This window comes from Hoplias malabaricus, chromosome X2, assembly GCF_029633855.1.
Source record: "Hoplias malabaricus isolate fHopMal1 chromosome X2, fHopMal1.hap1, whole genome shotgun sequence".
NCBI classification, from domain to species: Eukaryota; Metazoa; Chordata; class Actinopteri; order Characiformes; family Erythrinidae; genus Hoplias; species Hoplias malabaricus.
Window position 1 is genome coordinate 14,772,655 of NC_089819.1, and position 17,915 is coordinate 14,790,569.

A 17,915-nucleotide genomic window follows, 5' to 3' on the forward strand; every position below is an offset into this window, starting at 1 on the left:
TTTTGAGCCTGACCTGGTTCAGTGGCATGAGCACTGACGGACAGGCAAATAACAGCTAATATAAATCCCCAAAGAGATAATAAATATTTCGCATACCATGCACATCAACCCACTACCAAACTAAATGGCCACTTGTTTCAGTCCCACCATACTGTACAGCAGGGCTCAAGCAGCAGAGTGATACTGTAATATTATTATTATAAATCCAGCTTTTAACCAGCAGAGGAAAACATTTTCACAAACATTCATAATATATATGACCTGGGAAATCATGCACCTCAGAAGCACCAATAATCAAACTTACAGCAACTAGGAGTACTGCCTACACAGTGAGCATATACAGTTTCACTGCTATGAGATTTTTCTGCTACATTTACCATACTGTGGTCACAAATTTGGCCACCATTTGAAAAGTACCTCAGGTTTTCATAAATTGCTTAACCCCTTAAATGACCACTGCCCAACAGCAGATCCAGGCTTATATTATACATTGGTATTGTTACTCCTGAGCTCCCAGTACAGTTACATCATGCAATTTCTGCAGTCCTGAACCTGGGGAAGCAAAGACAGAAGCTCTATTTTCCCTACTACACTTCAGTGAAGCATTACAATGATTTTGAAGCTGTCATTTCAGGTAGAAATACAACCTAATGTTCATTTAATTTTTAATTGTGTTTTTGTTGCAACTGCAAAATTGCACCGAAAAATCTAAATAAACTTTTCTCGCCAAGTCCCTCAGGCTAAAGTACACATAACTGTAAATGAAACTAAATACTGCCTCCATCTAATGTTACCCCAGTGCCTCTTCATTTATCTTCAGCTCTGTGGTGTTAATATTTAGTCAACATTTGAGTCTGTGGTGTTACTCACTCTTTTCCCCAGAGGCCCAACAGGTCCTTGAGGTCCTTTCAGCAGTTGGTACCTCCTCCCATCAGAGCCTAGTATTACATCACCATGTTTATGTGAGTTCTTGGCTGTGTTTGGGTGCTCTGAGCCAGATCCTCTGTGGTCCCAAGGCCTCTGAAGGCTTTTCTGGGTGTCTGTGGCAGTCCGAGTGTTACTTGTGAAGCCAGTGGTGATGTTTGCCCACACAGAGGGTAACAGGTTCTCCTCCATGAAGTTTAAGTCACGGAACTCAGGATGTACGAGCCTCTCCATTTCATGCCTTCCGTCAGGTTTAGAATCCAGGTCAGTGATGTCCCATGAGGGTTTTACAGGAACTACATCCAAAATATCATCTAGCCACTTTGTTTTCTTTTTGGACAAGAGCAGGCTCTCCGCTGTGTGGACTGGTCCTTCTTTATCGCTGGTGGACTGGTCCTTCTTGTGAGTGTTGTCCTTAGTTCCGGCATGAGATGTGGTGTGAGGGGATTTGAGCTGATCTTTTTCCTCCACCACCTGATATCCATTAACGTCACCCCTCTGAGAATGGGAGGAAGTCTTTGCTTCACCCTTCACAACATCCTGTAAGGAGAGAAGAAGCATTTTATCAACTCTGGAAGTCATACATTCTATGAAAGAAATCACAGGAATACCTAAATAAAGAAGAAGTATGTTTATTTATGTCTTGCACGAGCCTTTCTTTACAACCCCTAAATACAAACCATCATTAATTCACTATCTGTAACCACGTATCCAGAGTCACAGTGGGTCTAGAGCCTACTCAGAATTATTGGGATGCAAGGCAAGAATACACACTCACACCTACAGACACTTTTGAGTCGCCAATCCACCTACCAACCTGTGTTTTTGGACAGTGGGAAGAAACTGGAGCACCTGAAGGAAACCCACATGGACACGGGGAGAACACACCAAACTCTTCACAGACAGTCACCTGGAGCGGGACTTGAACCCACAACCCCAGGTGCCTGGAGCTGTGTGACTGCGACACTACCTGCTTCTCCACCCTGCCGCCCTAAATACAAACTAATCCACACTGAAATGTAAAGAACATACAACAGTGATTTGATTACATTCAACCACAAGAGCATCTGTGAGGTCAGGAAGTGATTTTGAATGTTTTTTTTTGTATCACAGACATCACTCCAACTTAACCCAAAGGTAGTGAATGGTGCTCCATTACTTCCAGAGAATGCAGTTCTACTGCTCCACAGCCCAATGCAGAAGGCCCATAAACCTCTTTAACTGATATTTGGCACTGGGGATGACCATTAAGCTCATGTTCAACTTCTCCAAAGCATCCTATTTCATTTCATGCTTGTCTATGGAGATTATACAAGCTGTGTTTGCACAACTGAACATCTGTGTCCACAAAGGTGCACCATAACGCAGCTGAATTCAGAAATACAAACTATTGGAACTCTTCAGGGAAATTCATGTTTTTAAATTTGCTTGAAGGGTAAAACAATATTTGGTCTTTTTATGAAAAAGACCAAAGACTATTAAAAGACCATGATTTGGTCAGTGGCCAAAATATGACTCCAAGCACAGACCGGCTGTCTCCATTAAAGTGAGTCTTTCTCCTCCAGTAAACAATAAGCCTCAGAGTGAACGTAATCAGGCACTAACACTGCAGAGAGGCCGCCTCAGAAGAAACAGACACTCAATCTCCTTAGAGGTGACACGGTCACTCCAACTAATTGAAGCTGGCTCCTGTAGAAGTATAAAATTGCTTTGACACTTTTCATTATAAATCAGCTAATAAAATCATGGTGGGATATTTGGACAACAACCAGAACTGAGTGTAAATGAGATGCCTTTGAGGATTAAACAATAATCACATTATATGAGGTACAAAATAGTCTGGGTTCACAAGGAAGGGTCAGGATTCTGTGCCAGGTATTTAATTCGGTCATTAACGCATCAATCAAAATTGCTTCTTTAAGGTTTTCACTGGACCTACAAGGCTAATATAAAAAGACATTTTAAGATTTCATGCCCCATGACTAGCTGTTAACTTGTAGCATCATAACAACCCTAGGGCAGAGGTGTGAACTGTTTACATAGTAAGAGGTTCTTATCCATTTCCTCTTACCACTCATTGCTCACTAGCAGTTCAATACAGAGTTACACAAGGAGAGCCAACTGTGTCAGATTTAAAATGACTACAGGATTATGGGCAAAATTAAGAATACCAGTTTTCCATTCAGTCAGGGGAGCAACTACTAGGACGCATGCAAAGAGAAACAATGACATACACTTTTGCAGAAAAAAAAGGTGAAATTAACAACTTATATTTTGTTAAAGTGCCAACAGGAAAACTTATCACCAAATGTAGAGCTGAGGTCAGTCCAGTTTGCCTGACTGCAGGCTTTGTGTGATTGCACAATGATAGATTGCCATGAGTTTCTCGCCTAGAGCAGAATATGATCTGCATTCAGCATGGTTGTGCTGACAGTAATAATGTGCTGCTCCATAAATCCTCTCTAAGACACAGGCTTGAAGGTGATCTCCGTGGTCATTTTTGAATATGCAGCTGGGCAAAGACCTTTCAACCTTTTAAAGGAAAAAGAAAAAAGAAAAATACCACCACATGATTGAGTCTCAGATGACTCACATGGTTGAGTCTTGAGTAAAAAACATGAATCAATAATGGGAACCACTAATGGAAGCTGATTAGTGGAGTAACCAAATAATTTCTTTTATTAGAATTCATATTATAAATTATAATTTATTTTATACATTTTAATTTATTTAGTCACCTCTGAAGCTCTCCTTTCAGGCCTGTACAACTGCTCATTATCTTTACAGTGGCTGCTGCACCAATACCAGCATTGCAGAATTATGAATAACTTGTGCACATTCATCTGTACAAGGCATTTAGTCATAAGGCTATGTTAGAAAAGAAGCCCTACACTATATTTTTATAGGAGTCTAATATACCCTTAGTAGGTAGACAAACAAACATACAGTCACAACTCTAGCAGCCCTGGAGTATCCTCAACAGACCCTGACTAATTTAAACAACCAAAAAGACTTGCAATACACGGAGCAAATATAATGTTGCATTTATACTACTATTTACAATTTCCTTGAAGTTACATAGTGCAGTTTATGCAGTGCTGAGACCAGAGTAGCAATGACAGAGGCTCAGTGGATGCATGTTCCTTTAAAATCCTAAATCATCTCCCCTTTTTGGATCACATGAACCCTCTGATTAACCAATATATCTACATCTGCATCATCTGAGGTAAAGGACAAGAGGCAAAAATGCCCCCATATTTAACATCTTTGCCCTTTACAACAGACAATGGAAAAAATAAAACTAAAGCTGTCATTAATATTACATATACACATTTAAAAATCTATACCTGAGAGCAAAGTAAATGTCCTATACTTATTATATCAGCTTTTATTTCAGTTCCAGTCAAAATGGCCACATGCAGGAACATGGTCTGGCACAAGTAATTTTTTTATCTGTTTCCTTTACAAACTAATGGCTTCTTGACTTGCCTACTCACAGGATGTGGATCAACAGTGGAGCTAGTTATTCTCCTCTTAAAGATGAAAACATTACGTTTTGGTGGTCTTCCAGGCCTTGAATTGTGTTCAATTAAGACATTTTTTTCTAACTCCATTGTGACTAGGAATAAAGGACATCGAAGGCAGCCCCTGATTATACTTCCGAACCTGTCCCTAATAATTTATTAAAGCCATCCTTTGAATCATTGAATTGCAGCCCTGTGCATCATCAATATTACAAAACTCATAAAACAGGTTAGTACATTATAAGCCAAACCTTCTTCATGTGGGTAGCGTTGTCAAATATTACTCTTTTTAAAAGACAACGTGGCCTACCTCAGGTTTCTGTTGCCCCTCCACGTGCAGACCCAACTGAAACAGTCCCAGAATCAGGCAGCAGGTAAGCCCAGCATGGCACTGCATGACTAAAGGACATTCAAACACTGCATCACTTTATATAGCATCCACCCAGTGCGGCTCCCACTCCTGATTCTCTACTAGTTCTGTCCAAACAGGAACCTCCCATACACGCCCACATCAGGGCTCAGGACCCAGAACCAAATCCAACACACCCAAACAGTGAGGTTTCAGGCACTTACTCAACACACAGCACCTCCACACAGAGGATCACTCAATACTACTCTTTTAATCCAGTTTTTAGGCTAGACCATGGCTATAGCCTGCACCAGTCCTATAAGTATTTGACTGAATTCAGCCAAAGGAACATCAGTGAAGTCAAGTACTCATATTGGCTTATAATTACTGGATCAGAGACACCACTCCAATCCATCTCAAAATAACAGATGATTCATCCATCACTCCAGAGAACACAGTTAAACTTCTCCAAAACCAAACTTTGAGCTTTACATCTCTATAGCGGTAACCTGGCTTTGGGCATTGTGACACTGTGACATTGTATCCCATTTTATTGGTCAGTACTGTTCTACAGAGACAATACAACCATGCATGCTGACTCTGCTGATATTAAGGGCTGTCGACAAGTGTACAGTGTATACAGTGTATTACTCTGAATATTCTCAAGTCTTCAGTAATGGGAGAGACTGCTGAGGAAAATGGAACTGCAAAACCAGATCAGAGCTTTAAAGTGATGGCATTTAATCAGAAACTCCATCATAAGATGTAGAACTTCAAGGACTGAGTGAAACCATGAAAAGCTGGACGAACTACAAAACTCTTAAAAGTCATCAACTGACACAGTAACCACAGAAGAAGAAGCGATTTATGAAGCCAAAGTCGCAGCGTCAGTGAGTATCACTGCAATGTTCCACAAACAAGCTCAGAGGAGCTCAGGGAAGTTGGTTTGATTCAAAACGAATCATTGCTTGCTAGACCCCCAGCTAATAGAATCAAAAAGCTGTGGGACACGGAATGACCACGAGGTTGTTAAAACAGGAAGGATTAGCGGTCATGGTTGCCATAGTTACGGGGTTGAGTCAGGGAGATGCATTACAGAGGAAGGGTTTGTTTCTGAAGTGCTCTGTGGGACTCTGTTTCTTAGGTTTTCACGTTTTTTTTTACAGACAAGGAGTGGTGGGGGTTGTTGGGGGGATGAAAGACTTCCAACTAATACACTTCCATCTTTATTATCAAGAGTTTCAGTCTTTCCACACATGCTCCTCTTCAACATCTACATTTTTATTCCACATTTTTACACAAATTAGCTGCCATTACCAGGAATATCACCTAGATTTTACAACAGACGTTGCAACACTGTTGTGAGGATTCGACTATAGAGCATCACAATGATTTTGAAGCTGTGCTTTTAAAGGAAAAATACTACATAGTGTTAACTTCAGAGAGGAGTAGTGAGGTCAGGTACGTCACCATCACTCTTATCCCTAAGGTACTGAATAGAGTTCTCTCACATCAGAGAATTAAGTTTCACAGCTCCAATTCCAATTATGGGGGTCATTATATCACTCTAGCCAATGCTTATTACAATGTATGGTGACCTTATTCTAACCTGCAGCATATGTGTGTGTGAGAGTGTGTGTATGTGTTTATATATGGGCTTAAGTGTGGGAAAACACTGGTCAGAGAGTAAAACCCCTGACACTTCTTCCATATTTATATTTAAGTTTATGAAATCTGGCTTATTTTAGAGCATTAAATTACAGCAGAGAGATCTTAATTACATGTCTAACTTCTGTCAGAACAGTGAATTCTGATGACAGACATCTCTGCCAGGACTCTGATACAAAACTGGAGCTGAACTCCCAGAGATCCCTTCACTCGGCTATAATTACTGTGTCTCATAGATGAACAGCACTATCACATCCCTGCTTTATTAGTGGAGGAAATAAAAGAGAGAGAGAGAAAGAGAGGGGGTGGGGTGATGTATAGGAACTGTCCTTGCTCAGTGGAACACTTTACAGGATTCCCATTGATCATCAGCTATAAATATGAAGCTACTGTCCACATCATCCCTGACAGTGAAGGAACTGAGGATTCTAAAATGCCAGAGAGAAGAGGGTTAGAACACATTTGTCTGAACTTGCTCTATGTGACCTCTGAAATTAGGGATGTTGTCTTGTAGTATTTCCCTCTTAGGTGAAACTACATTCACCAATCAGCTAAATCATTTACATGATCTCCTTTTTCAACATTTATTGTCCATTTTATGAACTGCCTGACCATATGTGAACTTTTTAGTTCTATTTATCTATTTTATTTTTTATATTTAATTTCTATATATTTATCTATTTTTTATTGAGAAACTGGATGAAAGGGGGCTAACATAGTATGCAAAGCAACAGATGGTCTGTAACTGTAGTACTACAAAGTGCACCTGAATAGTCAGTGGAATATATATATATATATATATATATAACAGGAAAAGGTTTATTTATATACCACACTTTTTTCAATTTCTAGATGCATTAATTCTGCTGTGCCTTTTATTTGATACAGACCTAATATTGTGTGCGGTTTTGTGTGTAATAATGTGTGTTACTAACTATATTTTTGAACAAAGGCACAGTGCTTCAAACTATAAAGTAGCAACCTCTATTTTATAGTGATATGAAACTTTATCATGCATATACATTCAAAACCTGATGTAATATTCAGTCTGATGACTTCTCCACTTTATACTTCAGTCACAAGTCACTTTCAGGATGTGACCAACTTAACTTCAGGGTCAAACATTATCCTAAGTAACAGCAGGGGTAAAATTTGTCTGTCCTAATCAGACTGTGGCCTCACAAACCCAACCCAATTAAAGAAGCCAGTACATAGCACAAGCAGACTTCACTTTCACAGACAAGGACAGCACCCAGCGGCTCCAATAAAGCAGCTGTTAACCTCAGCACGACCTTTTCTTCACCTGTGTGGAAAACACACAGTGTTATTGGACATGTTCAACGCAAGTCTCAACAAACAGACGGCAAAAAATCACATCCTGCAAATTCCCCCTTGACATTGATGTTTTGGTGTGCTGTGGGTCAATTAGGGAAGCTCCTTTGTGGAGGCACTTGAAAGGAGTCTTATCTCAGTTCAGATTATTACTGCCTTCCTCTGATTTCATCAAGTGTAGTCCTTATCTCAGACAGTCTAGTCACAGATTCTGAGGCAACCTAAGACAGGAACTGATTCAGTAACTGAAGAGAAGCATCGAGATTGCCTATTAATTATGTAATTATTCAGTTTGCATTGTTTAATTGAATAATAAACCACTTGTTAGATTTAAAAATAAAATAGCTATAAGTAAGGCCATAGAATTAGTTTTGGATTTCAAAACAAATCTCGCAATACATTGTTGTTTAAAATGACCATTCTGTAAATTCAGTGTCTGAGGTGGAAGAAACACACAATGTTATTTCCACACAATGTAATATTTCCACACAATGTAATATGGGAGGTTTCATGGCTAAATTGGCCAATCTTCGTTAATTGCACATTGCAACAGTAAGACCACATGCATTCAATGGTATTTTTGTATGGTACATTGTATCCTGAAGGCGGTACTGTGTATCAGGACGACAATGCACCAATACACACAGCAAAACTGGTGAAAGATTGGTTTGATGAACATGAAAGTGAAGTTGAACATCTCCCATGGCCTGCACAGTCACCAGATCTAAATATTATTGAGCCACTTTGGGGTGTTTTGGAGGAGCGAGTCAGGAAGCGTTTTCCTCCACCAGCAACACGTAGTGACCTGGCCACTATCCTGCAAGAAGAATAGCTTAAAATCCCTCTGACCACTGTGCAGGACTTGTATCTGTCATTCCCAAGACGAATAGACACTGTATTGGCCGCAAAAGGAGGCCCTACACCATACTAATAAATTATTTTGTTCTAAAACCAGGTGTTTCAGTTTCATTGTCCAACCCCTGTATATCTCACACATTTATCAGTTCCACTGACTATTCAGATTCACTTTGTTGTACTGCAGTTACAGACTATTATCCATCTGTTGCTTTGCATACTATGAATTAAAAAAGTTCACATATGGTCAGGGTGTTCATAAAATGGACAATGGACGTTGAAAAATGAGATCATTTAAATGTTATAAGTGTATATACTTTCGAGTGGATCATGTAAGAGGGAAATGCTACAATTTTTAGGGATCATTGCTTGTAGAATAAACATATTTCATTCAAATGTTGTAATGCTAAAATAATAGTACCTGATTTTGATATTCTTTTTAATATCATGTCTATGCCAAATAAATAGGATCAGCTTTGTGTAACAGTAAAGATTTTTGTCACATTTTTGCTCCAAGTGCAAGTGCTCCTTGTTTGGATTTGAACTATAAAGAGCCTAAGACAGTTAATGATTTTCCAGGTCATTTGCTGACTGTGGAACAGTTCCTACAGAGCAGCACTGAGCACGCTCCAGACTGGTGCCCTCCCACCCCTTTCAGATGGAACATTTATAACCTCTCTGTCCCACCCTCGCTGCTTCAGCACTGAGCCAAAATGAGACCACTTTCACTACAGCCATTAGTCTCAGACCTCCCCACATAGCACACTACTACAGTTTAACAAGGACAAATGAAGAAGAAGCTGGGGCCATCTCTTTTTTCCATCCATTCAGTTTCCATCCCTCCATCCATTTTCAAACTCTGCTGTCATTTTATGGGAGGTTTTGCCCATTTAAAGCTGGTCAATTCCTCATTGTTAACCCTTGCACAACACTGGAACGCTACATACTAATGAGTCCCAAAGTGCTATAACTTGCAAGCAAATTTCTCAGAGCCTGTAAAAGGATTTCTACTGAATCCTTACCACTGTGTCTGCTTCCTGCCTGTCAGGCATCAGCTGAATTGTAGTTGTAATGGCATGGTCTTCTGTATCAGCGGAGGACTCGGGGGGAAATACTGGCCCCTCTGTATGGCCGCTTGAAGGTGATAGAGGAGACTGGAGGAATAAGGATTTTTTTACAAAATGTACTTTAAGCAAAATGAATGTTTTTTAAAATAAAATATTAATTTAAAATGAAGTTATATACAAACTCTACAACTCCTGCTTGGTGAAGTAGCTATTTTTGGATTAGATCCATGATTTTAATCCAGTATGAATCAGTTTCCCATGTGACATACCTTCTGTACCCTCACAGAAATTAATTAACGAACCAACTGAGCATGAACTGTGGCATGAACTGTGGAATGCTGGCAAAAGCAGGAATCGCTTGTCAAAACATTTTTTTTTATTTTATTGAACCAATATGTACCTGTACAGTGCCCTTGTTTCTGACAAGATTATAATATTTAGGCATGTTCTAAAACAATTTTTCCTTGTAAAAGAAGTGTTCCCATATAACATCTATATTTTGGTACCTGGGTGATGTGGTGTGCTTGAATAGAAGATGCACACTCAGGCTGGTGGAGGCTACAGTGATGACTGGCAGCTCTGCCATCTCCCATTAAAAACATCATCTGTCTGAGCTCTCCCTGTCAAAACAAAACATATGACATAAATCACATACCCATATCACTTCTGGGAGCTTCTGTGATCATTCACCACTTTATTAAGCCTGGTTCATTGATGTATAGCTAACCTGATATCATTATGTCTCTCATGTAGTAAAGCTTTAGGAATGTCAGTGGCCTGAGAATTCAGGTTGAATAAAGCATGCCTTGCCAGCTGTTTGACTATTAATCTTGTCTATGTTAAAGAATGCTGTTATCACTAACATGCTCAGTATGTGCAGTCCATAAGAAGCACAGTGAGATGATGTTCAGATACAGTTTTTGAAGTCTCAGAGCAGGAGAATATTTGCATTTTACATTTAGGATGTTCAGCAGATGCTCTAATCCAAATATATTACATTCAACATTAGGAGTCTAACCCAGGGATTCTTACTAGTATAGTGTATTTTGCTTTCAAGGTTTGGAAAGTGAACCCCAACCTGCCACATGGAGAACAGTATTCACATGGAGAACACTATTCCAAACAAATGATGCCTTATGTACATATTGGGAAGAAAATTTTTCATACTCTTTAAATGTGTCACAGGTTTAGCACAAGTACATTATGTGCATTACTACATTTGTTTGGCTATACAAAACACTCATAAATGTATTTTTACATGTATTTATTAATCTGCCTTTATCCTTGGCTGCTTCTGGCTGAACATTTTAAACAGATAAAGCACATGTAAACTACCTCTGAAACATATGGAGTAAAATATACAGTGATTACATTCCACCTCAAACTCATATTTTAAAAGGGTCAGATAGATTCATGTTTTATCACGGTCAGTGTTTGACAAAGGAAACCAGTGAAACATTCTGAAACAGAAGGAGTCATAGAAACTCTGATCAATGTGAAATGCATGTTATTTGTGCTTTTTAGCTAATCCCAAATATCTTTCACCAACAGGTGTTAGAAATTTGTTTTATGAAAAATGTTCCAAAAACATACAGCTAAAGGTGTCTCAAACCCCTCCAGAATGCCCCCAACCATCAGCAAGCCATCAGTGGTGAAGCCCATGTAGGGGAAGGTCCAGCTGACTTTCTCCACAAGGACACAATCCACATACACAGCTAGATATTCAAAGGTGACACCCATAGAAATCCAGTGCCACTGTGAGTCCGACAGGCCAGGTACTGCAAACCTGTGCACATCAAAACATTTCCTATACAGTGCTGTCTGAGGAAAGGTAGTGTATATAAAACATTTATATTACAGAGATATTATGCATGCTGGCTGCAAATAATTAATTACCACAACAAACACTGTGTATATGCAGAGCTTAAAGAATCAGTCACTCAAAGTAGCAAACAATATTTATAAGAGTGATGTTATTTTATACCCTTAGTCTACAAAATTCATGTCACATGTTAAAAAAAAGACTAAATAACTCTGTAGTCCCTGAATGAGCTGGTTTATGCTCCACAGATCAAAGCACCTATGTGAGGGCAACCATGTTTAAAACAGGTTAAGTACAAAATCTCTGACAGATTCAGGTCATAAAGTGTCAATGTAATGGCTATTTCACAATGTGAACGTGTATAAATCTATAAAAAAATGTTGATTGTAGATTTACAGAAATAATGCATCATTCTGCAACCTAGTCCTTATCATCTGCATCTGCCGCATATGGCCAGTTATCACTATCAATCATTTAACTTTCCTTTTCTGATATTTATAAAATACACTTACTTCAGAAGCACCACACTCAGTGTACAATTCCTTTAATTTAAATGATATATGATAATGAACTCTGATACTCACTCATAATCACGATGTTGGGCAATGATGAAGGTGACAGTGGATGGACTGAGGCGGATCTGTAGCATGACCTGGTTGTAGAAGTCTAGGATGGTCAGGATGCTGCGGTCTTCTTCCTGTGAGCTTCGTAGCTGTAGGAGCACACTAAACTCATCTGAAAAGCTGTAAACACATATCAAGATCATTAAACATCTTATATACAATGGATTCATCTCTTACAGTCATTCAGCCAAGATAAAGTAGAATACTATTCCCACTACTACTACTACTACTACTACTACTTCCACTACTTCAATTGCTGCTGCTTTGCAGTTTCAGGGTAGCAATGACAGAGGCTCTATTTTTCCTATTACAGGCCAGTGGATAATCATGTAAAATCACTACTTAAAATGGTTCTGGAGGCAGCATTGCCTTTGATGCAGAAGGAATGTAATTGGTTACTGGCCAAAAGCACAATGAATGTGATTATTTAGCACACATTGGGCTTAGATTTTGAAATACAGGACTATAACCTGTTAAAGCTCTGCCTAGACACTTTTTTTCTTGTACATCTGTGTTATAACTGCAACATTGAAGGAAGCTGCAGAATGTGATACAATAAAATTCTACCGCCTCTGAGGCAGATTCTAAAGGGGTTCAATTTGTGCACTTGATTAATGATTGCTACAGAATGACATTCAACAATGCTCTGCAACCTCAGAGTCAGTAATCATAGGCTATTTCACTTTATTTAAATAAAATACAGAGATTTATACAGCACTTCCAACAAAATAGGAAACAGATCTAAGTCTATAGTAACAAAAAGAACTGTTGCACACATTTATTCTAAAGACATTTCTGGTAGTAAGTCCAGGCAAACCTGGGGGTCTAGGTGAAGCTTTCCCAGTTTATTTTCTATCATTAATATTTACATTTATATAGTGCCTTTCTAGATATCCAAGGATGCTTTACAGCATGGTATGTGATAATCTCCATCCAAGGTAGGGCTGCCTCCAGAACAATTTTGAGTAATGATTTTATACACAAGTGAGCATCACAATGATTTTGAAGCTGTAATTTTAAAGTCATTGGCAAACAATAAAACACTGTACACACCTTTGCCCAAAGGCTTGTTGTGTGGGCATGGAAAGGGTGGAGTAGAGACCGACGCCCAGCACTGCACATCCATCAGTATCCTCATAGAGGGACACATTCTGACTTTTTGTCACAAGGCTTGTCATGTATTTAAGTATGTCCACCTTCTGAGTGAAAATATTCGGATGTACTTCCCACTCCTCTGTAAAAAGAAGAGAAAATAAGCATCGATAGCCATGAACAAGCAACAGCTGTATTATTAGCAGACAACAACTTTCCTTAAAGAATCCATAACCTGTACACTCTTAAATATACCCTTAAATTAACCCTTACTTGGCCAGACACACCTCTGAGATGAGTTAAAGTTGTGCTGGGGATCCAGGACTAATCCAACAACATCAGTACCTGAACCCACTAAGTCTCTCATGGCTGAATATCATTAATACCTCACTGTTCTGATCTAGAGTAGAGTCCTTTAAGTAAATCAAAGCTGCTGCTATAGCAAACAATGACAAACTACCTACAAAAAAACTTAATTTGAGAAGAAATGTTGAACGAGGGGCGGCACGGTGGCGCAGCAGGTAGTGTCGCAGTCACACAGCTCCAGGGGCCTGGAGGTTGTGGGTTCGATTCCAGCTCCGGGTGACTGTGAGGAGTTGGTGTGTTCTCCCCGTGTCCGCGTGGGTTTCCTCCGGGTGCTCCGGTTTCCTCCCACAGTCCAAAAACACACGTTGCAGGTGGATTGGCGACTCGAAAGTGTCCGTGTGAGTGAATGTGTGTGTGTCTGTGTTGCCCTGTGAAGGACTGGCGTCCCCTCCAGGGTGTATTCCCGCCTTGCGCCCGATGATTCCAGGTAGGCTCTGGACCCCCCACAACCCTAAAATTGGATAAGCGGTTACAGATAATGGATGGATGTTGGACGAGCATGTACACACTTGTATCACTTGGGTGCATAGTCTTCATCCTTTAGAATTAATCTGCCTTTTTTGTAACAGATTCTATAAGACTGGTATATGTAAATGACCTTAATTCTTATTTTCTTGTTCAAAAGTTACACGGGCAAAACACTACAACATCAACATGTAAACAGGGTTCACACACATAATCAAAATCCTTTATTTAAAGAATAAAGAAGAAAAAATGGGATTGTCCATTATATATTCATCACATAGACCATTCACAGTCCACTACATGCAATTACAGCTCAAGACAATGCTTTTACACTGAAATCTACACTGCACCTTCAGTTCAATAACCAGAGGGAGTGAAGTAAAAGATGACATTAATGATGAATGTAGAAAAACAAACCAGAGAACACTGTAACACGTTCTGTCTCTCACAATCTAGATTAATCAAAAAGAACATGACAGCTGAGGACAGCATGAGGTATAAGAAGCAGGGAAGCCATGCTAATCTAGGATCAGCTCCCAGTGAACATATTGTCTTTTCAGGGTGAAAGGCAAAGCCTGATCCTAAATCAACATTACTAACTCAGAGAAACCTGATAAAAGCTAGAGCCCTGAAAACAGCTCTTTCCTAATATATCACACCAAAGACCACAGAAAAAATGGGTCTAAGCCAAGGGCATCAGGAGCTGAATAATCTAACATTCGCAGCTGGTAAGTGATGACCCCTTGGTCCTGCTACTCATAGGACACAGACAGAATGTCTGTGAGTTTTCTGGTGGCTGTTTCTAGAATAACAGATATTCGCATATAAGTCACAGTAGGAGTAGGCAATATGGTGAACATTTTACAATAACACGTGAAGGCATTGTACTGATAATTGACACAATACATATCATAATTATTTAGCTTTCAGAAGTTTTAGAAGTTAGAAAAGACAGAAGGTACCTGTAGGCAGTATCATGTTCTAACAAGTATGTGAAGCATTATAAAGCTTACAAGCCACTTCCATAAAGTGCTTTGCATTCTAAAAAGCTATGAAATCTGATTATTATTGATTTTTCTTAACCCATTTTCACCACACTCTCTTATGTGCACTGTACTGGGTTGTTCTTTCCCTGTCCCAGTCCTACTCCTTTCACACCATTGTAGTATTTCTCCACATTTGTGCTGTTCTAGAAAAATATTCTCATTATTCCCACTTTGTTGGGTAATTTTATGCTTTACACAGTTTGAGAATGTTTTCCTAGTACGATTTCTCCACACTATTGTTAAATGCTTTCCTAATTTTGCCATTCTGGACTGTTCTAGATTGTTCTCCTTAATCACTGTGTTCTCTGGTGTTCTTGACGATAGCTAAAGCAAAACCTAGTGAGCTGCCTAGGCAGGCACTGACTGCGTAGACAGCTGTTTAAGTAGGTAGCGTTCTAACGGTCGTCTGTCCTCTTGAGGCAGACCATTGAGATGCTGCAGTTAGATAGTGATGTTCACGGCTTGTTCCCGCTTACCGCAGGCATCCCGTGTTTTTACCTCAGCGGCTAGCACGGTGGATTCTAATCTTCCCGTCTTTATCGTGATTTTACTTATTTTTGCTCTGGGAGAAAAGCGAAAGAGACGGGAGTTGTTACGGCGTTGCATCGTGTGATTGGCCTCGCGGCCGAGGAAGGGTTTGATGTTGTAAAATATCGATGATGAAGATATTTTAGTAGACAGCATAATGAGGTATCTAAGAATTGGGACAGCCTGCGTGTCGGGAGAGCGCACACCATGACGGCTAAACAGAGACAGAACGGTGGTTACCATTAAAACTCGTATTTATCCCCTCCAGAATTTCTGTAAGATTATTAGGATATGTACTTTGTATAAATATGTATGACACAATACATTTTTCCAACAAATAATTATTAATGTTTCACTTATAATTCACTATATCAAAAATCCAGAGGGACAGAAGTGTTCATACACCAAGTTTGTTTTTCTAATGATGTTTAACCATCATTGATATAGGAGATATATTGCTTAGAACAGAACAGCCACTACTCCAAACCTGACCTTAAATAGCCAGGTTACAGATTGCACATGGGCACAAATTATCTTGCTTTTTGAGAAATGTCCTAGCCATAATTACAAGCATCGTTTAAGGAGGAAAAAAAGAAAGCTTGCAAGCCAAAAAACACAATCTTTAGAGTGAAACATTGGTTTGCCAGCATCATATTATCAGAGTGCTTTGTTGCAGGAGGGAGTGATGCATTTCACAAAAGTGATGACATAATGAACAAGCAAAATTGTGTTGCGATATTGAAGAAACATCTCAAGATATCAGCCAGAAAGTTAAAGCTTGGCGCAAATGTGAGCCCAAGCATGATTCCAAAGTTGAGGCAAAAAGGTTTAATGCCAATAAAGTTAAAGTAATGGACTGGCGATCGTAAAGCCCTGACCTCAATCCCAGAAAGTTACTGGCAGAATTGAAGAAGCAAGAAGACCTACAAACCTGACTCAATTACAGAAGTTCTTTCAGAACCATCCAAAAATTAAGTAAATTGAGTACATTGAGTAAAGATTTCATGAATTTGCCTAGTGTGTATGTAAACATATGTCTTCAGCTGTATACAGCACTTTTCAAGACACCCAAAGTGCTTTACAACTTTGGAACATTAGGAGTCACCTCAACCACCAACAATGTACAGCATCCACCTGGATGATGTGACAGCAGCCCATCCATAACAAAGCATGAACCACACACCAGAAAACAGGAAACTAGAACCAATTTATCTGAGGAAGGGGGCAATTAGGAAATTAGAAGTGACCACAGTGGCAGATTTAGCAGGATATTGGGGTAGCACCCCTAACCAGTAGGACATGCCCAATGATCTTTTTTTTTACCTCAGAGTCAAGAAATACATTTTATATATCACCCAAAGGACAGCACAATGTATTCAGTACAGTATTCCCTTCACTGCACAGGCACTGGGATCCATAGACCATAGGGTGGGTGCCCCAAATTGGCACCACCAACACCAGCAGCCACCCAAGATTTCCAAGCATAGCTTCAGTGGATTTGGATGTTCTGGTGTTCAGGTGCTATGACCACTGGTTATATGTTCATAATTCCCATTGTTCTAGAGTATTCCCAAATTCAATTTATAAACTTGAAAAATCCCAAACTAACTTTAATGAGATATGCTAAAATATTTTATCACATTGTATCAGTGTCTGGATTAAGTGAAATTAACATTCCTGTTACTGAAATGTCCTGTTTATACTGCTACAAGAGGTGTATGGTGAACATGTCTGACTACTTTAAATATAAGCTGTGAGTATAATTTATGGCTTTGGAAAAACTTAAATTGAGAAAAAAAAATATTACATTTTTCTTGTTACTTAAATTTGAGCTGTATTAGCATGTGTTTTTGTAATAGACATATGTTTATGCCTTGTTTTATTATCAGAAAATTGTTTTTCATAAACACTCTGTTCTTGCATTCTCTGTTCAAACACTTACTTCATTTGGTGGGAGTTCATTCCAGCTCAAGGCAGGTGTGTCACAATCACTCAAAATAAGACAGAAAAACGGGACAAAGCTTAGATGTGTAAAGTCAAATTTCTTTGGAATGACCCCATGGCCCTGCTACACAGGGCTCAGCTGTGAGGTTTCTGATGGTTGTTTTGATAAATATTCTCATTATTCCAACTTTGTTCTCAAAGTTTGTGAATGATTTCCTAGTATCATTTCTCCAAACTGTTAAATAAGTTTATTTAAAGGAATATTCCCACACTTATATACATCTTATTGTCAGGTGTAAGATAACGATAG

General features: G+C 39.2%; 1 protein-coding gene across 1 annotated transcript in view; it reads right to left on the reverse strand.

Moving 5' to 3' along the window:
- The window catches only part of LOC136676936 (collagen alpha-1(II) chain-like), a 68,126-nt gene that overhangs the window by 32,530 nt on the left and 17,681 nt on the right, over positions 1–17,915 (reverse strand). The window contains exons 2-7 of the mRNA XM_066654247.1: positions 13,218–13,398; positions 12,126–12,284; positions 11,313–11,505; positions 10,226–10,339; positions 9,675–9,806; positions 871–1,464 (exon numbers count right to left, since the gene is read on the reverse strand). Coding sequence (XP_066510344.1) covers positions 871–1,464; positions 9,675–9,806; positions 10,226–10,339; positions 11,313–11,505; positions 12,126–12,284; positions 13,218–13,398 — 1,373 coding nt within the window. The remainder of the gene's footprint in view (positions 1–870; positions 1,465–9,674; positions 9,807–10,225; positions 10,340–11,312; positions 11,506–12,125; positions 12,285–13,217; positions 13,399–17,915) is intronic.